Below are 22721 nucleotides of genomic sequence, written 5' to 3' on the forward strand. Positions count from 1 at the left end.
GAGTCACTAGATTCTGTTAGATCAACCAGTGTCATTGGCAAGAACAGATACAATTTGGGGCATGTGAATGCTTTTTCAGGTGTGAAATAGAAGCAGCTAAATTCAGGTGAAGAACAGCCATGCTGAGGCAGCAGTTTCACAAACATTTCTTTTGATGACAGCAGCAATAAAAATATTTAAAAGATTATTGTGAACCCAGTTACGTTTCGCCCTCTGGCTCAGCCCCTCAGACAGCCGATCCAGCATGGCCACACTGAGCATGCGGGAAGGAGCCAATGAAGGAACTACAGGAAGTGAAAGAGTGGTTCAAGGTTGCTTAAGTTTGCATAATCCTACAAAGAAATGCTCAAAAACTGCACCTTCTGTTTACTGATGAATACTGATGGTCCTAACAAGGTAGCGGTGTGAAGACATTCACCCTAGCGCACAAGAGAAAAAGAGAAAATTGTTTTGTCTGTAGTGAGGTGAGGAATGAAAAGGACACATTATGATTCTTCCATGACTAAATCTGAGGACAGTGACATAGTTTCAGGTGTCCTGTAGGCACCTGTGTAACTGAATCTAACTTCAAGACTGCCTAAGAATACTGACAGGGACTTTCCAAACAATGCAAGAGTCAGATGCCCTCTTTTTCTCAAAACAAAAGAACCTGGCACGCGTTTGGTTTTCTTTAGCGACAAGTCTCAAAAACCTCATGCAAATTGCAAATACTGGCTCTTATAGGAAAACGAAGCTAAAGCAATATAACGCTATAGCTACTGTACCTGTTGCAAAGTGGTTGGATTTTGTCAGTTTTTTTCCTAAAGAGCGCTCTCTCGCGCTCTCTTTCAAACCTGTTCTCAGAGTTCACACAAGACAATCTTCTCAGCGTTCAGCAGTAGCACAGTATTGTACATACTGGGCAATGTGAAGAACTACAGGCAGAACCATTGTTCAGAATAAGCAGATATGGCCTTCTGATTAAATCACTTAATTAGGATTCAAGAAACCAACCTTCAGCTCCTAACTGTAAGCCCAAATGTCCTGTGTGATGCTGGTCATGGCACAATCTTTGTGCTCCAGGTCACCATTTAAAAATCCATTATATGAACTACTCCTGTGTTTAGATATATGGGGAAATATTTAACTATGAAGGAGATGGAGGTATAGAAGAAATTTTACAGGGAAATTAAAAGAGAAAAAAAACCCAAAATGCAGAAGACATTAAGTCTCAGGTAAAACACAGCCAAATATAAAAATAAAGGACATTTAAAACCAAAGAAGAGTAAATTTGTACAAAGTAAATGTCAGCAAGACCAAAACTAATGCTAGTCCTAGATTATCTATTAATTAAGAATATCCCCAGACGTTAAAAAATCCAAATATGTTTTCTTTAAAACATAAGATCATTTCTACTTGAAACCTTCCTGGTTCACATGTGCATGAGCTGCTGACACATTATGGCAATGTCATAAACTACCAGCTGCAGTTCTGGGGAATGATACAGTGTCCATACTTTCTCTTCTACCCTTCACAGAAAATACTTGCTAAAGATGTGCCAGTGGTTCAAATGCAATCTGAGCAGCAGCAAACTCAGACTGGTTGCTGGCTGGCAAACAGAGCAGATTCTACTACCATTATCTTTATTTCAGCTGGCCAAATAAATCAGAACTAGACACCAGCGGGTAAATTTCCAGCTCTGTGTGTAATGGGTTTAAAGTCAAAATGTCCACGACCGTTAACCACAGTTGAATGTCTAAGTCACTGAGCTTGCTGCCAAAGTTTCCTCCTGTAATAAGCATCAGCAACCTAATTCTGCAGCCATTTGCTCAGCAAAATCCCCGCTGGCTTTAGTAGGACCTATACCTAAGGAAGTGTTGTAGCACCAGGCCCATTGCAGGCAGAAGAAGGTAAGTTCAGTGAAACTTTAAGCAGCTGGCCTATGTTCGGATTGTTCGTCATCTAGGATATATCTTCCTTCCACAAATGGCAACTTTGCTTTTATCACTGGAGCAGTCACACAAGTTGTGCCAGATCCTCATCGTCTATTCTTCTGTCAGCCAAAAAAACCATCCACATAGCCAAGATACAAGTCAGTCCCTTTCCTCTGAGCTCGTTATCAGAACACCTTGTAAACTGTGTCCTTTAATCCTTAGTTTTATGCCCTCATAAGTGTAAGATAATTCCAAACACTGCTGCCTGTTTAGGCTCTTCAGTAGCTGATATGTTGTCCTGGGCAAATCAAGTGCTTTCGTTAGACCTACGACAGTCTTTAGCACTATGGTTGCTGCTGCCAGAAATTCTTTTTCACTGTATTATAAATTTAAGCTGGTGTCATGTCATGCTCTGCAGCAGTATTTTTCAACATAGCCTGAAATACACCAATGCAGCAGTGTTCCTGGAAATTCTTAATCTAGCAAATTGTCAAAATGACAGTTATTCTAGAATAGGTATTTTCAGTAGGGAAGGATCCATCCACAGCTGTCTTGGTAGAACCTATTCATCAGAACGTAGACTTTTACAGGATAATAAGGATTTTTTTTGCCTAAATCAGGTCTACTAAGTAATGCTTCACTAATGTCTGCTGTAGAGTGCATCTATATAGAAACTGCAGAACCATCAAAGTCCCGCAGGTCTTCCACCTCTTTGCTATCTGCAAGATTTCACATGTTCTTAAGCAGTTCCATCTGCCTCTTCCTGAGATTGCTGATTGTCGGGGAGATTTTGCCACCCCACCTTTAAGAGTCATTTGTAACTGTGGTGCGCCTACCCTGCTAAGGCCCAATACTATACTGGACAATGACAAAAGGAGCACAGCTAAAATATGGTCAAAATAGCCTCTCAAATGGCTTTTAAGAACACGCTATTGAGCTCTGAATTTGCTGATCTTACTGTTTAAAAAAAAGATAGCTAGTACATCATCCAGACTAATGAGACAAAATGACAGAAACAATATTGTGCAAAGTGCACTTTTGCTGCTGCTTTTGAATTTAGAAATACCAAGGTATGCTAAAGAAAAATAAGGAGAGAGTAGACGAGTCGATTAAGGGAGCTGTATCCTGCATTACTGTAATGGAGAAGCGGTAACCAAGGTCACCTAGAACAATCCACAGAAATGAGAACCTCATCTAAATTCAGACAGGTTGAAGAAACTGGACCTCCTGTTTTGAAGAAGAAAAGATTAAGAGGCGATCTAATTGAAAAGGCCATGTCCCCTTCAGAGCATTGTGTAATAGGACATAACGAAGCATCTCAAGTTACGCTAATGTCAAACACACAGAAAAAGGGGGACAACAAAAACTCTAAAAGCATATATTCTCAGTTAGGCTTCAATATAGACCGGTTTTGCAGTGAAACGTTGCACTTGCTCAGAAGGTTGCCCTTTTAATGAGTGGCAAATGCCAATATTTGGAAGGTCAAGTACATGTTTTCCAGGCATAAAAATCTATGAACTTTATTTAAGGACTTTGCATAAGTTAGGCTCACTGTATGCAGGATTAGGCTGAACAGAATTCTGCAGCCACCACCGTAAAAGAGACAAGAGTTACCCAGTTTTACTGATGGAGAAACTGTGTTTGGGATCTCAAGTACTTAGCCCAAAAGCAACTATGGGAAATCAGATTCAGAATCAGGAACCCTGAACTGTTCTTAACAGCCTTGGATATGTGGATAGTCTTCTCTAAGATACCTCTGTTTTCTTATCTGACGGTATGTCTTGACGATAAGTTCACGATGAATGGCTGTGTCCATACTCCATGCACTGAGATCTACGTGTCCTCTGGGTCCCATGTGGTGCCCCTTTGATCTCTGGTGCAAGCTGTCTGCACCAGGCGTGGTCTTGCAGAGCGTAAGCTGCCATGGAGCTGCATAACACGTAAGTGCTGTGTATGCCCAATGCCTGAGACCCCCTCCCTGGCCCTGTTTTATTCAGCAGCGTAGACAGGAACTAAGCACCAGCAGTGTTGAGTGTCACACACACAGTGTTACGTATGCGGTGGGAGAGGTCCAGGTTCTTTTTCTCAGATTTGCACATCAGAATGTGAGATCTGATTTACTGAGATTCTGTGGAATTTGTCTAATGCTCCAAGCAAAGTCACTACCTTCAAAAGCTATAAATCAGGACAGAATGTAGCTACCTGATAACGCTGTTGGGTGTGTTATGATGAAGGCTAAGGCAGACTATTAAACTCATTTGAAACAGGAGAGCTTTAGATTCTGAGCAACACTCTAAAAATCTGCTGAGTTCTAAAATCTGAGGCCCTGCACACACATCTGGACTGTGCCAGCGCGGTAAGCATACCTTTTATTGGAGGTGACTGGTATCCTCCAGCCTTTGATCTGGCTAAGTTCTGTATCAGAGATCTCAATCTGCAGGGGAAGCCGTGGCACCCAGACCGTCACTTCTAATTGGGTGGTAAAATGCTGGTAAGTGAAGTTAACAATAGTATCCACTTTGCTTTTCATTTCCTTGCCATTAACAAAGATGGAGTCACATCTGTCAGAAACCTTAAAAAAAAAAAAAAAAAAGATTAATTAGGAAATGAATAAAAGTTCCTGAAGAAGCAAAAGGAATTATACATCAATCCAAAGACAATGCTAATAATGCGAGTCATGCATATTGTATTTTCAGGTTTTTAATTAGTTTCAAACAGTGAAAAACGTACCCCAGGGAAACAGTTCTGCCTTCCACAACAGATACTACTCAAACTACAAAAATAATTTCATGATGTTATATAACCTATGTCAATCTTTTATATTAGGCAAATTAAACTCTGCATGAATCAAGCTCCATGTGCATCAAAGTTTATGTTTATAACTTGCTTAAAAAAATGGAAAAGATGGAGCCATATGTTAGTAAGAAAAAGACCGACTCAGAACCATAAAATAGAATCCTTTTCTCTTTCCTTGAGCACTGTAATGCTTAAAGACGAAGATCCCCTTATGGCTCATGAGCAGAAATGCACTTGAAACATTAATTTTTAGAACTTCTCAGTAGTTGTTTCAGCAAAATATATTTATAGTCGCTTTTGTGTCATTATATGAAAATATTGCCAAAACTAATACTGTAGAGCAGGTGGGCTGTGTACTACAGCTTGTCTACCCTCTTGGTTTCAGGGACCCTTTGGCACAAACTCAAGGCTCTGGAGCACAGATCTGATTTATTAAAACAATCCAACATAACATGTTTGACCTGCGTCCTGGAAGGATGGAACTCTGTTCTCGACGAGGCACGTTATTCTATCTATCTATCTAAATGTGTACGTACACACATATATGCAAGTGTGTACATATATATGTGTGTGTATATAAAACATATCTATATAAATGTTTAAAGACTTGCCTTCTCCTTTGAAGCAAGAGAGATGTGATAGCTTCCAATAGATTCCATGTACTATGGCTTTAATATTTTAAAGCCACGGCTCATGACATGTAGTTGAATTACTGAAATGGACTTTGCTTTCATGTCAGGACTGTTCTGTGTCATGTTACATAATGTGTTGGGACTCAGACCTGAAGGGGTTCTGGCAAAGTCAGTGATTAGATCCTGGTTTACTGGAGTCACTGAGCTAACTCACGTAGTCTTCAGTGGGGAATATGTTGAAATATAGGTTGATTTTGCTCTGCAAATGTACCTCAAATCTTCTCTGGTATTAAAAGAAATTAGGCACACAGGAAAATTATAGAAAGTGTCTAGTAGCCCCTTTTCCCTTAAACCTAGTCCTCACATATGGCTGAAATCTTTAGAACCCTGGTAACATCACATGCAATAACATGGTTTTTCTCTTGAGTTCTAACGTGGTGGGCAGTGTCTGGAGCTCTACTACCATAAAGAGAACACTTAAATGAAAAATATTATGCCTCAATGGATCCTATAATACTTTTAAAATTTATAGGCAGCCTGGCTAAGAATCAGCTACTTCAGAAGCAAACAAAACCAAACAACCCTTATGTCGATCATTAAATGGCAAGTTTTATTTCTAGAGTTATCATGATGATGTTACGGTAACTCCTAAGCCAAGAAGGGAAGGAGAAACATTTGAGAAACATTGTGTTAATTTATCTGGTGGTATGGATCCACTGATGATACCAATGGAACATTGATGATATCAAGTGACTGTTTCACACTTAGTTAGACCTATCTTATTTCAGTATGACAGCCAAACTTTTCACATTGTCTCATAATTTTATAACATCACTGTACAACTAATGTCACTCTCTTCTGTACTGCTAATTATTAGATAATAGCCTCACTATAAATATTGGCAAGTGCTTTTATATTCTTTTTAGAAAAACTCACTGTTTCATATTTTTCTCTCCAGAAATATGCAATACCAATACGTACAGTGAAACAGCTGCACTTCCACATTACATTTGCCATTTTCAGGCCAGTTTCACAGATCCTAATTAATGTGCTGAAACTACACTCAATTACTTTTTTGCAAAGGGACTAAGCTAGGTTACCAGAGATAGACAAAGGAAACTAAGGCACTCTTCTGAAGATAATACTCCTTCCACATCAATGCTTAATGAGTACAAGTATTAAAAATAAAAATAAAAAATCTAGCTATCTGATAAAGAGCTTAAAATGGACTCCAGGCTCAGGAGTATCACAAATGAGATGGAGCGTACTCAGAATCCCTGTCCCCCCTCCCCCCCCCCCATAATATGTCACAAGTGTGTCTGGGAAGTTTAAGCACATTAATCAAGCCCATTAATTGAATGAGCAGTTGAGATTCTAAATCACAAAGCCCCCATCTAGGGAGCTTTGTGAGAATTAATACAAGACAGAAATAATTAAGAAAACTCAAAGAGCGAAGGATAAACATCAAGACCTGATCAGAGGAATAACTAATATCTGACATGACAGAGGCTAATATTTTAGATTCTCTTCTTGCTGTTTAAAATGGTCTTATCTTTTTGTCAGCAAGCAAGAAAGGTGCTAAATTAGGGAAAAGAAAGATGGAATTTAATTGTAGCTTAAAAAAAAAATCGTCAGGTTTGGCTTGCAGATTTCATAGATGTCATGTCTAGACAGGGCCATCCAGTCACTTACGCTGACCAAGAGCTAAGTATAATTCAGGACATATAACTATGCTATAGAAGTTCACCCAATGCCCTTCCGTAGAGTTTGGAGTTCACATTTCACTGAAATGTATCGCCTACAAAATCATTCATTCGTGATATGAAAATGTGAAGAGATGAATTATTCTTTTCCATCTCCCCATCCAGAAATTGGGTTTACTCTATTAGGTACAAGCAAACCTAGGAATCTAAAGGAAAATTCAGTTTGATTGCACAGATAACAAAAAAAAAAAAAAAAACAGCAATCACTGTATCTAGTTGCTAGCCCATGTTGAAGCATGTGAAACCATGACCACTGTTAGCCATTTGAAGCATGTGAAACCATGACCACTGTTAGCCATAGCAGCTGCAGTAAAGCCCGCCTGAGTAAGCCTCTCTATGTTAAATTCACATGCACTTAACCTAAGAACTACTACACTCGCTAACCCTTAAAGCAGTTAATTCAGTTGAAAGTAGGCTTAGTTCAGCTGAAGGAAACGAGAACCTTGAGCACGTATAGCAAATGCCCAGCCTTCCTATTTCACTTGGAATCTCAAAAAATAGTGTTTATTTCTAAAGGTAATTTCTAGTCTTACGAACTCAGCGCCTCTAAGGAGTCCTGAGCCTCCACAGCACCACAGTTCCTATCACTCTAGAAAAGTGCCAAGGAAAGCCCCAGGGCAGCTTCTGCTGATGGTTACGCAAGAGTTTCTGTCACCCAAAACTGTACTTTTCTAGTTCTAGGTCTTACCTGTAGCAGACAGAAGGGTCTACCATGGAGCTAGGGCAAAACTCTAGTACAGGGGTTTGGGAAGTGGCACAACTTTGGAGCGCCGCAGTCCTGCCATCCTTTAGGCTTATTCTGAAGGCTTAAGCCAAGCCAAAGCCTGTTCCAATTTCTTGCACAAGGAATTAATTTCATCCAGTTCCCAGATGAAAGCTGTGATTTCATGTTAACAGCAGTCTAGATGTTCCTCCAAAATGATGAGGGAATGAGATACCCATGTGGAGCTTGGTGGACTCCGTGCCAAGAGTATTCTCTGACTTATGGGAAGCTGGGGGCCCCCAGGACCTGTTTTTTCCCTTCGCCTTCTCCCCTTTTAAGTCTGATCCATGCTTTTATAGTTGCATTCTAACTCCCAGAAGTGGCATGTGAGCTTGCTGGAATGGTAACTCATAGGACCTGCTGCTAGAGATTGGGGAGTGCATATTTGTTTACATTGGAAGACCTACAGATTCACTGTGGAGCAAGCTCTGGTGCAGAACAGGGGTTCAGGGCGAGCTGCATCACCAGGTGACTTAGGCACAGCTTCCTGTAGAGCTGTTGGTACATACCTGAGGGAGGAGAGAGGGCAAATGCTGCCAGAAGAAATAGCTCCTGCAAACACTCCCTAGTAAGAAGACAGCAAAAACTTAGAACTGCCATCTTTTAATCTAAAATGCACAGAGCCTGCCTCTTTAAAACAGTCTGTCACTATCCACTGTCAATTGCCTGACAAAATCAGAAAATGCTATTTGAGACAGTCTGCAACCAGAAGGGCAGGATGGCCAGCTATCTGCTCTGGTATTCAGGTCAAGCAAAAGAGAGCTGCAATTAACCTTTCTGGGCTTTGAAGCAGGTGGTTGGCGCCAATCCTCACAAGTAATTCTAAAAAGCACAATCTCCCCTGTACAACCTGTCACAGCCTCCTCATTTTACACTTATCAAGGACTAAAGTAGCTAGCAATCCAAAGGAGTAATTGGGAAACCATTTGATGTTCGGGTCAGCAAAGGTTTACACACCCTTTGGGTGAAAAAGGTAAAAAGGAACTGTGAACTCACAAGAAAACAAATAAAGCTTGTTGCATGTTAATTTTTACAGCTTTAGAGACAGGTTTTGTTCAAAATCTTTTACTTCACCCTCAGCTTGTAGGTCAGTTAGTAAGGAGGCTGAATTAGATATAACAGAAATCAATCAAAACCCTTGTGGTCTGTAAGCGGTTAGGAATTTAGATGACTAAATAGATCAGTTAGTAGGTAAGAGTTAATACCAAATACAATACCAAACTGTCCTATGGCACTTTTCATCTGTGAATTTTTAAGACACAAACAAACACACACACACCCTTTTTTAGCAGAGGACACTGAGGCACAGGCAGCGTGCATCCGAAGCAGGTATAATGCACAGCCTGTTCAGCTGAGTGCTACTGCCATTCAGTTACCCAGCCAGGGAAAGTTGGTCTCCAAATGATTTTAATTTGGCGTTGAATTTCACCCTTTAAAAGTGGACGAGTCCTCTACACTTCCTTTCAAAACAGCCTTCACCAGTACCTCAGCAGAACTGCCTTTTACAAGAGGATTTTTCTTACCTGTAGTCAAGAACTACTAGTATTTAATAATACTCACATTTAATGGGGCAGATGTGCACGCTTCCTCAGTTGTGTAACCCTGGCTTCGGAACAGCAAAGCCCAGCCTTACTATGATCCCCGCCTGAGACAACGCTATTTCTTGATGGCCGGCATATGAGAAAGAGCCCAGAATTCAATCTGGCTGCAGTCACCTAAGCACGCTGTAAAACTGGCCCTCCCAGGCACGGTCTCAGGAGCTAGAGCAAATTACTAGAGCAAATTATTGCAGAAGAAGAAGTTAGGGCCAACTGACCAGCAAATTATGGACTTTTATAGGAGGGCAGAGGAGCAGTGTACAGTGCTGCTTCGCAGTGAACATGTAAAGGATGCAAAGTCTCATTATCCGGGCTGAGGCTATAAAGAGAACAACGGTAACAGGATTTTAAAGTGAAAGGAGCCTAGAATAAATGGCTCATTCTCATAATAATCTTAAAACTGTAATTTTGTGATATTTCACGAATGCCGCCTTTCCCACCCTTTCTGCTCTAAGGTTCCCAGCATTGTCTTGTTAGCCCATTAGGCAGGAGCTACTTCAAGCCCTTACGTTGTGTGTTTTTCTTCTGCCTCTTGCATCTTTTTATCCAGCCACAGCATGGCTATATTAATTTTTTTTTTCTGTTTTGGATTATTTTGTGCTTTTAGTATTATTGTTGGTACATGTTTGCTGGAAAGGTTTAAAATTACTTCTTCAGCCTGAGGAGTCTGGCTAAGTGCTTGGGAAATAGCCGACGACAAAAAGAAAGATTATTTTTCTTACCCTCTTCTTTCTTCTTCTTTCAAAACGCTGCTTCACTCTGTGCCTTCCCTGGATCCCGTGCACAGCCTGAAGCCATTGCTGGAGTCTGTCCTAAACCAACAAGGCTGGGAAAGGTGTGCCTCCTGGCAATAAACCTTTTGTACACTTTTCAGCTGGTTTTATTTAAATTCAGAATTTTCCTGGATAGTTGTCAGTCTGGAAAACATCAGACTTTTTGTTTGGGTTGTAGTTGTATGTTATAACATGTTACTATTCTAGTGCATAGTATTCTCCCATATACACGTGCCAAGTGATAATATAAAAGTAGGAATATTCATTGACTTTAATTTCCTTTTCCATTTTAAACTGAAACTAACTAGACAACGTAGAACTACGGTTCTGCCCCAGCACACGTTCACACTGTCTCCTCTGCAGAGCCTGTTGGCCTTGCAAGGCCATGACAGTCTGATGTCTCACCCTGCCGTTTTAACTGGGTACAAACCTCTGCAAAACACTTCAGGGCCAACCCGTGACACATGTGTTTTTTCCTGTACAGGTGGCAGCACTGCAGTGCAGGACCCCTCCGGGGGGAAGCTGTACTGTCCATCAGGCTCCAGGGAGGTGAGAAGCACCCAGTGAAGAGGAGACGCTGCACTTGCTTCTGACCCCCGTGCACCGATGCAGTATAACTTTCAAAGAAGCGCTTGAGTTCTACTTATCCAAGCATTGCATTTGGCCTGCTAGTGTTACAGTACGTTTACTTCCAGTTCTTCCACAAGCAGGGATTTTCCAGAGCAGGTAATCCTGGAAATAGTTCTGCCTCCTCCCGCGCTTCCCCAGCTAATTACATTTACTGGGGTCTGCAAATATTGTCTCCAAACAATCTGAGGCAAATGGTGGATTAAGAATACACAGAGAAAAAAGGAAGGCAAATGACATGATGCTGAAATTGAAACCAATGAAAACAGAAGTTTTATTCCCTTTTAATTTCAGACATGTGCAGAATAGCCTTGGAAGTGTCACTTTTGAAATATTCTTTTCTTTTCAAGTTACTTTGTTTTTATTAACACATTAGTTCTCCAAGTACTGTTCTCTGGAATAGCTGCTGTAGTTTTAGATATAAGTGTTGGCTATAGGAACCCCTCCAGACAGATCTAAGGTTTGTTTCCTACTTAAAAACAATAGTAAGAATTTAAGTCGAGTATTATCCAACACTAGGGACGGGTATATGTTTCTTTTCATCTTACCAGTGAATAATAAAAGTTATAGAGAAATGGTATATAAACTGCATGATTCGAAGTAGTCCAATAACTATAGTTAGGAATGTAATGTTTTTTTTCCATGACTACCATTTCAATAGAGAAAATATGAGAACTGAAACATGTCAGGATGGACCTGAAACATCTCAAATATTCTTTATTTTAAGTAATCTTAAATTGTAAATTTAGAGAGAAGAAAACCAAGTACTTCTGCAGTGAAACAAGATGTATCCTTAATCGTCTGTTGTTTGGGGAGATTTGGACTCAAGGAAGGTTTATTCAACCTCCACAGCACTGCGGCGTCCAGTAACAACAACAGGCCAGTCACAGCTGTCAGCAAGAATATTGCTGTGTTTGGGACAATTATTTTCAGATATTCTTGTTCTTCTTTTAATTGTTAAATTACTCAGAGTCTCAATCTTAAAACTGCTGAAGTCAATCACCTTGATGCAAGTGGAACATGATGCAGCGTCAAAGGCCAGAGTTTCAGAGGTCAGTAGGCATCTAACTAACTAGGTAGGTGGAGATTTTCGAAACTGTGGGAATATTTCCATTGGAAAGTCTAGGCCAGTTTGAAATTCCTACTTTCTAACACTAATTATTTTCAGTTTTAGGGTTCTGAAGAACTAAGGTGGCAGATCCAAAACCTATGTTTGGCCTTCAAATTTCTCTCCTCAGAGGCAGAAGAGCAATCCAACAACCAGTTGCTTTTGAAAGTACGGAGTTAGTGGGAGCAGAGGCACTACAGTGCTCAGCCCAGCTGGGGCCCAGTTCAAGGCCCCCAAGGACTCCCCGTGGCTGCCGTGAGCAGCACAGGTAACATTGCTGTTCCAGCTAATAACAGGATCCATAACTGTGGGCCACTCTAGGCCTATTGTTAAGTAAGGCTACTCAGGGCAGTGGTACAAAACACAAACTGTAATTTATACGTAGGTCTGAAGTGTAATGAGGAGGAGCTGGAAGGAAGATTCAAAGGAAGATTCTTTGTCCAAGAAAGAAAAGATGTGGAAAAGTGGAAAATAAACCAAAGTGCTGCATGTTCAAGAGACCAGAAAAAGGTAACGGTACGAACAATAGGCTTACGGAGACGCACAGAACTCTGCATGGACAACATGAGACCTCATTAATACCAGCTCAGCAGCAATCAGCACAGTAGAATTAGTGATACGCTATTGTTTTATTGAAGAAGCCTCTGTTGGTTTTCTCTGTAGATGTCACTATTTCACATTACTGATGAAGAGAAGCAGGTTATTGGGGGAGGTGATAGATGGGACGAGGTATAGCTTATAATGATGTGAATGGGTATTTGAAGTATTAAGAGTTTTTTTTTTACCTTTTAACCCCCATTGAAAAGCACTGAACTAGAGGGAAGGACAGCATGGAAGACATTAACATTTCGGTTTAACAATAGAGACAATTGCTGTGGCTTAGAAAAGGTGCAATGATCCATGAATGTACAATGAGAATTTGAAAACCTGCTGTACTGAATGAAGTGTGCGCTATTCAAAAACTGTTGATCTATGCAAAATTATTAAACAACACATGAGATCTGCCAGGATTTCAGTCCCAGGTGCAGAACAGCTGCTCTCATTCACTTTCAGGCATGCCGTGCAGGGGCGTTCCTGCTGGAGATGATAAGTTTGGCGGGTGCGTAGGTTGAAAGAGGAGGACCGAAGAAGGTGGGTGTGCTTAGAGACTCCAGCCTACTGCTTGGCCTGAAATCATGCAGGCTGAGTAATAGCTGCTCTGCCTCCATGGTGGTGATGCAGCTGCTAGGACAGGCAGATGTTCAGGCGTTTCATTCTTATTGATTATGTACAGTGAATGCTGCAAGTGATTGGGGGGCAGCTAATAGCAGTACATGGTTCCTGCCAAAATGTTTTCTGCTCCATGCACAAAGACCCTTTGCAAATCAGCTGAGCTTTTAACTGCACTTTTTCTACAAAAATCAAGCTGAGGAATTTTGTAGGAATTAAAAGTTAATGTTTCTGCCCTCCCCACTGGTTTTGTCCTCGCCACGTGCAGACTAAGAAATAGAGATCATCTGCATGAGGTCAGATCAATGGCCATATTAAGACGCTGGCATCTTTGGAAGATAGAACACCTTTGTTCGCAGTACCTGGAACAGACGGTGGTTGGTCCATCAGGAATGTCAGCTCCCCAGCACAAGGAGAAATGATGCTTGATACTAGTAACTAATAGACAGAGGTGGCGATGTTGCTATTGGTCTTAGCAAAGTTATCTCTAAAATCAGTTGGGAAACCAGATGGGACTCTATGCTGACATGTGAAAGAAGAATGGGATATAAGCGGTAGGCAATACAGCATGACTTTTTTAGGTTTGATCCAGCAATTGTTGAAGTAAATGAGAGACTTTCTGCTGATTTACTGGCCTCAGACCAGGAGCTCTAAAGGATGCTAGGACTTCACTATCCACCATAACACAGTGACAGCCAGCTGTGACATAACCTTGGTATAGGGAGATTTTTAGGCACTGTTTTTTGAGAGGCTGACGTTCTTTTGTACGTTGTAGTTCAAGTTGTGTGGACAAACTGCAGTTATCTCGATGGAGCAGCAGTTCCACTGCCAGGGCGCAGAGGATCAGATGCACGTGAAACTTATCTCCTATGGTTTAAGCTCATTTAAACCTCAGCACAGTTTATGTTTTGAGCGAAGCTTGAGGAACACTCTTGTTTTCAGTCAACCACTACTTTTGCTGATAATGACACCACGTGGGCCAGAGCTCAAAGCAGTATCTCCTACCTCCTTGTTCACTGACAATCGAAATTGTGCCAGCCTCATTCTTGCTCCCTAATTTTCTATTTCTTTTAAGCAATCTCATATGCAGGTCAGCATGGCTTCTGCCTGTCTTGTCACCATGATGCAGTACCTCTCCGGGGCTAACTTCCTTCCCAGACAGGCCTGCCTGTCTCTAGGCAGACATCTTCATTCTTTTGCACTGAGATAAAAGTTCGCTCACTGGCACAAATTCTAAGCACATGCTTGTATGAGGTGGCTTTTGCTTAAGCATTTGTTCCTTAATTTCTGCGGATTAGGCATTACCAACACTTGTTGGCTTAAGTAAACATCCACACACTTCGTATTCATCAGCTGGTGTCCCAGAAGGGATGGAGAGTTGCTGACGTAGTGAAACCCCAGGATATGGTGCCAGCTCTTTCTTGCACCGATTCTAACTGCAAACGCTGAACTTCTTCTGTAGAAACCGTTAATTAGGTGAAATTAATACATATGTTTGAGCTATAAACTAAGGTGGGGTTTTCTCCTTTTTTTGCACTTGAATTACTTGCACAAATGGGGTTGAAGGCTGACAGAATAATTTACACATTGTTTAGGAAAGTCTAAGGGGAAAGTATTCAGGCAGATACAACATACTTCAGTTCCACTGAAGTTCTTTGCAAAATAATGGGCTTAAAAAGTAATCTTCTGTGTACTAAGTAAACTTAGTGTTCATGATTCACGGCTCTAATCCCTGTGACTGAAATTTAAGATCTAAGGCTCCATGAAATTAAAAGAAAAAGAAACAATTACATGCGTATTCATTCAATTTCATGTGTTGCATACCCTTCAGTTTTTCCAATGAAATTTTAAGATGGGAAATAGAGGTTTCTAAAGAATGTCTAATTCAAAAAAAATTGCAGGTCTGCTCTAACTGCCGAAGCTAACCAAGTCTCCTGGGACTCCTGGTTTCTCCAGGCTGCTGTAGAACATGTCACCCCCCACATTTTCCCACCTGCCCACAAGCAGTTCGCAGATGCTACTGCACACCCTGCAAAAAGCTCGGGGAGGCTGCGTGCGCAGAGCCCTCGCGGAGGACACCGGCCGTCCAGGCCTCCCCTCGCCACGCAGAAACACTGCCGAGTAGGTAAGCAGGACCCTGACAACAGGCCTACCGCACACAACGTCCTCGCACTGCGCCTGGACTACTCCTTCGGGGAGAAGATCCCTATGGCGCTGTTTTGCCCACAACAGGATGACCGCACGCCTTCCCTGTGTGTGTAATTGGACTATATGGCAACTACAAAGTGCCAGAAAGCCACAAGCTGAGGAAAAGACTAGACAGCCAAGTAATAAAGCTTGTGGGCTTAACACAGTATTAAGAGTAATGGTTTAAGTCAGGAGTGTTAGTCTCACTGGTCTAGCCTTTAATCTCGTACCGGCAATGAAAGGATACACGATACTTAGCCCAAAGGAACATTTAGTAATCAGAAAAAAAATCCCAAAAGAGCTTTGATATGCACAGCAGTACGCTTTTATTCTGCAAAGAAAACTTTAGTCCTATGCCTAGATTTTAGTGCATGTACATTCATAAGTCTTCCCAGCTAGTTTTCAGTCTCTGAAATAATTCATGAATAAGTAAAAAAAGGGAAAAGGGACATTCAGACAGCAAACAGAGCCAACAAAAACAGCCCTTAAAGAACATTCACTCAGCCAAAAACTTTGATAAAATTATCTGGGGAGAATGTCAAGGACCTTTACCTAAGAAATTATCTTCCTTCTCTGGTCATATGAGAGTATGTATTTACCCTCTGCTAGGCTGCTTTAGGCATCTAATACAGGACAATGCAGAATCAGCATTAGAAAACAAAGTTCCCTGTGCAGTAAATGGAAAAAGAGACTCCTCCGTGGATGTAATTTAAGAGAATCGAGTTTAGATTCGAGAAAAGATGGTGCAATTTCCCCACATATACCAAATGGTCAAAGCAATTTCTTTATATTGCTAGATCACGCATCGTATTGCACTACAGCAGTCCAGCTGTCACTCTTTTTGCAGGGAGCATTTCTGCGCACCCATAGATCCAGTATTGTTGTCACGATATTCCTATGTATTGTGTGTAGCAGAAAACACTTGCTAAATAACAACAGTATTGTAACAATACAAGGGGCCTTATCTATAGCACAGGGAAGGTAGGAGAAAAAATGTTCATTGGCTACGGAGGAGCAGAGCTATAGTGATGATGAAGGCAAAAAGGGGAGGAGGGCTAGTATTTAGCATCATTCCCATTCCTGCCTTCATCTATTAAATGATTGTTTTGAAATTCTGATTGCTCGATAAAGTAAAAGATGAAAGAGTGCATGGCTGGGGAACCCAGCATAGAGCCCGAAGCTACCACCAATGGTCTGCCTTGAGCTCTAAGTGTCCGACCCAACTAGTCCTGCTGTGAAACAGTGCTTCTTGCCCAAGTCCACCCATCTCGTACTGCACTGGGCTGTGGGACTGTCCCAGCTCCAGCGCTCACCAGCTCTGGGAGCCTCGTGCTGGGCTCTGCCACCCATTCTGCTTGGGGACTGTCCACGCTGAGCTGGGCTCCTGCGGAGTCACTTGCAATGAATATTCCTGGACAGTTACTCAAGGAAACAGAGGCAGGTCCTTTAAGATGAATACACTGGAAAGAAAAAAGTCTCAGTCTATCAAAAACACGGCCAGAATTCTACTCGAGTGTACAGTCTCGAGGCTCTTAAAATTGTCAGGAAGTGACTGAATGACACAGCAGATCTTTTCCAAGAAAATATTGCATCCCTCTTTAATGTCAGAATGACACAGTCATGAGACGCAGCTTAACTCCGTAATGCAAAGTCCTGGATTTGCTTGTTTCTCCATTTAACAGATTCTAAGATTGTGGTAAAGATGATGTGGTGCAGTTTTGACTCAGCTTCAACTTAGCAACTTAAATTCTGCATAAAAATTCAAAGGAATTACTATAACATATGCATGCATAAGCTGCACCTCAGTCAGTTGGAATCCCTTGAAAATAATACTGTCCTTTGAAAATAGGTCCTTATATAACCCACTGTCCCCTTCCTTCCCTCTCCTTCCTGAAATGGCTGTACACCTGCAAATCCTCCTACTCCCAGCAGAAGTTTCTTGCTAGATTGAGAGGAGAGGAAAGCAAAGCTAAGAATACAGGAAGCTTACGGGCAGAGGGAACAGCCTCCGTGGGATCAGAGGCAACCGAGCCAGAGGGAGCCCTGGGACAAAGTTCCCTGTCTGTTACCCACACGGGCACAGCAGTTGCACCACTTTGGAGTCACAGGGGGTTTACAGAGAGCTCATGAGTTATAAACATGAAAATATGATCACTCTTGAGTCACAGTAGCAGCTGCATTTTGTGTTCTCCAACTAGAACAGAAGAGGAATGAATTGTTCCTCTGATGCAGGAAGAAGCAGGGAGTGGAACAGACCAAATCCTGCAGGATTTAAAGCTAGGAGCAGCCCAGTTGGGAGATCGCTCAGGGTGAAATCTGTCTGTTGTCGTCTGTTACTTGACTTTTACTGTGTCAATAAATCCAAACTCCAACAAGGGGGATGGCAGCACATCTTGGCTTCATCAGCTGTGCAGAATAAGAAAATGCCTGGTGCAATTGTAATACAACTGTTTGGCCACTATACTGATAGTAATGAACACGTACTCAAGACGGAAACGTCTGGTCATTTACATGCACAGATGATACAGGTGGTCTCTATCTAACCAGTCTGCAGGACTAAAAAAGGCTGTTGGCATTTCCTGCTAATCCTTCCTACCTCTTCTCTTTCATTAGCGCGCTGGAGCTCTCTCAACTGTCTTCCACTGTGCGCAAGGGACGGAGCTACGGAGAACGGCACTGCCAAGGGCAACACCTTTCCCCACACATTTTAGGTTTATTACTACACAAATATGCAATTCATGCACACATGACACGTGCTACCCACAAGTCACTGAACAGTGTTTACATTACATTTCTCCAGAGGTTTTCTGCTAGTCATCTCCATGCGTTTTACAAAGAAAATTAACTGTCACAATCCTTGTTTTTACCAATAAGGGAACACAGCTAATTAATAATCTCCTAGCGCACTCATGTAACAGACCACACACTTCTCTCTAGAGAATTTTAGAATCACAGGGAGAACAAATGTCAAAATCATGACATTGTGCATGACACATAAGCTACCTTTTCCCACAGAGCTCTTCAGAAACCATGACTTATCAAAGTCAACAGACTGTTTGCTATTGACTTTAATTTAAAGGCAGAGATTGAGTTGTCAGAAAAATTAGTGTAGAGCCACCTGACTCCTCCTCCACTGCTCTCTTCACTGGATCATCTTTGCTCTAAGGCCCATGAGAGCTGGGTGAACCAAACTTCTTTCTCACCAAACTAAGATGCTGTTGAAATCCAGCTACAAATGAGTGTTTTTCCCATCTATCAGTCTTTTTCCCATCTACAGCTATAGTGCACGTACTTTCATGAACTCTATCTAAATGCCAAGATAGATCTGTAAAGCTCTCAAGTTCCCCTGCTGAATCTGGGCAAAAACAGACGTTCCAACTCATGCATGAAAGATAAGTGACAAACTGCAGAACGCTGCCATAAGTTTTCCGTTGTACTTTTGGATTTTTCTCTTTTAGGCTGTTTCTTATGCCTCCCCTTAGGGCTGCCTAGATATGGATGAACATGCCACAGTTAAAGAATGTAAAAACACAGAACAGAAAAAAAAAAAAAGCTTGCTTTCTTTTCTTAAAGTTATACCAATTCACTTAATCACAAAACAAATACATGTAAAAGCTATACACAACATAAAAACATGTCCCAAACCTTGGAATCACAGAAGACATATGAATCCATTTGGCGCTTTTACTAGCAATGGTAATTTCTTTTTCCTAACCAGAGGGCCTAGAGGCACATTACACACTTAACGGGAAGCGTATGCAAACAACGCTGCACACAGAGGATAAGGAAACCAGGAATGGTCACTTGTCTTGATTATTCATATTTCTTTGTATTTTTTAATGATGCCACATCTGCAAAAATCACACAGCTATATTCCCTAAATGCCTCTGGTCTGGGCCTCAGGAAATACAGGTTCATTTAATACCTGTGCCACTGATGCAGAGTAGAAGGAGCCAATCCCCCACATTAGACCATATCACTGGTGTGGGTCTGCAGGAGAGGGATGTTGCCACTCTCCCTCTTGAGAGGATCAAATGATGTCAGAGTTATAAGTCATTCAAACAGTGATGCAAAGAGGTATTTAGACTGAACACTGTAAATTTGCTGGTGTTAATGCAGTTCTTACATACATTATATTACTGAAAGCAAATAGATCTAGACAATGTAAAAAAAGACACTTTCAGGTTATGTCAGGAAAGGAAACACTGTCTCATTAGAAATGGTACTATGTTCAAAAGACCTAGAAAAAGAGACAGGGAAAGGCTATGTTCAAAAGGCCTAGAAAAAGAGACAGACAGGGAACGCAAAATCGAAATAAATCATAATAAATAAATATAAACAATAATAAGTAATAAACGAAGCTAGGCAATCCTAATTCAGGGCAGGGTGACAACTCCGGCAAATACACCCGATCGAGCTGCTTATCAGTTAACTTGGGTTTTGGCAAAATTGTATTACAACAGCACAAAGTTCAGCGTCAGGCTGAGACAGGTTCAGCTCAGTTAGTCCAAGCTGAATTCTTTGCTGCAGCTGGTAGGCAAACTAGTTATCTTAAAGTTAGCAGAGAGTTTATACGAATTTTAGTCATACTGCTGACCCCAGCAGACTTACTTACGGGGATACCATGGCCCTATTAGACAACTAGAGAAGCGTAATCCAGATGCGAGTTATTCCATGCGCAAATCCAGAAATTACTTTCACATGAAGTCCTAGGTGGTGATCTTCCTTTCATCTCCTAGCTTGCTATAGCTACAGAAGACTGGTTAATCTCAGCTGGTATCATATGAGGGTTTTTTTTGTTTACAAAGTTCATACTGTAAGTACACTTTGGACACTGTGATGTGACAGCTGTCATCTCATCTTCCGTGGCTTCATTTCCTATTTCATCCTGAAAGCTTCAAATATTTTCTTGCATTGATTCTCCCACTTCTGTGGCAATGGAGGGCTTACTGAAGTTTTCTTTAGGTTTTTAACTACACCCTCTGCCAATAACCACACACCTTTTTCTGTCCGTTCATGTTCTCCGATAGATTTCTTATTCTTCCCTTTCAGCCTTCTTTCAGCTTTTTCCTTTCAGTTCTTCTTTCATTTTTGTCCCTTTAACCTCTTACAGTTTATAGGTGTGGGGCTTCCCGTTTTCTTGATTCTCCATACACGAAGACTTTCAAAAGGGTTTAAGAGAGTTGGAACCCCACATCCTCCTAACTTCCACTGCTGATGAGCACCTAAGATTATCTTTTTTAGGCATTTTGGAGCTGCCGCGGTCAGTGTTTCAAAGCCAAAGGCTTGCTACACTTCCGCCTCCAACACGGGGGCCTGCAACCCAGTGGGATACGCGGCCACAGGGGAGCCGTCTGCCCCCACATCTAAGGAAATTTAGACACCTAAGGAAGGATTAGTGAAACCATTTTTAAATCCTGAGCTCTTGAGCATTTAGTGTACATGAAGCCTCTTCTCCAAACCTTCTGTCTTGCTAGGGCAGCAGCAGGAGAAGGGCAGAGTCATGGCATTCCTCTGACCTTTGTCTATGCTGCCAAGCAGCCTGGCTTGCAAAGTCCCGGCTTGGGACATCTGTCTACAGATATGCTGGAGAAAGAATACATTCCTGGGCATGCACCAACCTTCTACAAAGCCAAAGGAGTCTTCCCACCACAATCACTTTGGTCAGTGCAGCAGGTACTGGGGAACATCCTATGTCCACTTTATTTTCTGTTAACGTGAAAAGGGACACAGGGCATTCTCACCACTGACATGGTGTTTTAAGTGTAAATACTAATTTTCACAGAGGGAGGAGCTCATGAGTTTAAAGGAAATGATTTCTGTCTGCTAGTAATCTCATCTCTTCATAGCACGGACATGCTCCTGCAGGAGGCATCTCTGAAATCAGCTTGTGGCTACCAAAGCTATTAGATTCTGTTTACTGAAATAACTCTATTAAAGTTTTGTGTTTGATGCAGGTCACAGAAAGAGTCCTATTGATTTAACTTGGAAGAGCACCTTTTTGTGGTAGTAAGATGTTTGCTTTTCTACACTTTGCTACTTGCCTTGCTGCCTAACATGAGTCAGTCTCGGCAGCACTGTGAGCTGGTGCAGGTCACCAGTTTTCGGGAACTTGTGTTCAATGCAGGACAATGCACAGTCGCATTGATTCAAGGGCCACTCTTGTGCAGATACATTCTGCCTTGTCAATCTATAGTACGCTGCACTTCAGCAAATAATTTATTCAGATTAGAATAACGCAAACACAATTCTTCCAAGCAGAACTTCTGTTCTCAGCACCTTTCAAGAGGCCTGAACTTTCCCTGTACTTCAAGGCTTACATCTGACATGCTTTACAGTACCTGAAAGGCACAGTCCGAGTCTTCAGACGCCATGGAAAAGGTTTAGTACAAAAGGTTCATTTTCCATGAGGTAAAAAGGCCCACTCTGTTGACGACAGTTAGATAGCATTGGTGGATATCTCCCTTGCCTTCCCACAGAGCAGCACACGCACTGCAGCTGTAGCTACAGCAAACGGTCTAGGGAAGGTTGCACAAATATCCTGCGCGGAGCAGGGCAGTTTGGAAGGGATGAACTACTCCACTCACATCTCTGCCTTTCAGTATACCTTAAATTTCTTTTCCTTAGTTCTTTTTTGTTTTACAGTCTCGTCCTAGCTTTCTTCATTTGGCATTACCTGCATTTTCAGGCACCTCAGGCATTTCCCTGAGATCACTGAAGCTCCTTCTGAACTCCCAGTGACAGAGAGAAAAATAATTATTTGAAAGACAGGCAACAGCAGCCACCTTCAGATTCTCTTCAGTCTCAATAAACAGGATCCCTTCCCGTCCTGACCGCACAGACATAAACACAATGTCAGAAACCCTCTCAAAGGAGTCACGCTCCTGGGCAGAAGCACATGTGTATTCTTCAAATGGGCCAAAGCTGGAGGCAGTTTCTTACAAGAATTAAGGAGATCAAAGTTAGCAATAATATATTTTTCCTCAGCAGAATTAGTTACAGAAAATGAAAATATCAATAATAACATAAGGCGATTAAACAAGCCACATTGTCAAGTTTGCTAAGAACAGAAGGTCTTAGCAAATGGCTGTCTACTAGACTTCAGACAACCATCTTCACCAACAACATTGTAAAAAACAAACAAGCTGCATCTTAAATACATGCATGGCATCTACAGAGAATATTGGGAAACATCCATATGCTGTGAACACTTTTTTTTATTAAAAAGCATAAAAGAGGAGCCTCCCAGCATTTCTTCAAACTCTCTCCTTTAACAATGCTGGCTGATTCTTCCCTTCTCACTACGGTCCGTCCTGTCACCAAGCTTGTTCTCCCCTACTCATAGACTCAGC

General features: G+C 41.6%; 1 protein-coding gene and 1 long non-coding RNA gene across 7 annotated transcripts in view; one reads left to right on the forward strand and one right to left on the reverse strand.

The window, feature by feature from the left end:
- Window positions 1-22721, reverse strand: part of TMEM132B (transmembrane protein 132B) — a 266859-nt gene that overhangs the window by 12106 nt on the left and 232032 nt on the right. For all 6 annotated transcript variants that reach the window (XM_068911179.1, XM_009666647.2, XM_068911180.1 and 3 more), the window contains exon 6: window positions 4280-4485. In XM_068911179.1, the coding sequence (XP_068767280.1) occupies window positions 4280-4485 (206 nt within the window). The remainder of the gene's footprint in view (window positions 1-4279; window positions 4486-22721) is intronic.
- LOC138061389 (uncharacterized) lies at window positions 10723-12409 on the forward strand. The gene is made up of 3 exons (XR_011135103.1): window positions 10723-10964; window positions 11615-11917; window positions 12034-12409. It is a non-coding gene; the product is annotated as an uncharacterized lncRNA (long non-coding RNA).

The sequence above is a fragment of the Struthio camelus genome, chromosome 17 (assembly GCF_040807025.1).
Source record: "Struthio camelus isolate bStrCam1 chromosome 17, bStrCam1.hap1, whole genome shotgun sequence".
Lineage (NCBI taxonomy): Eukaryota > Metazoa > Chordata > Aves > Struthioniformes > Struthionidae > Struthio > Struthio camelus.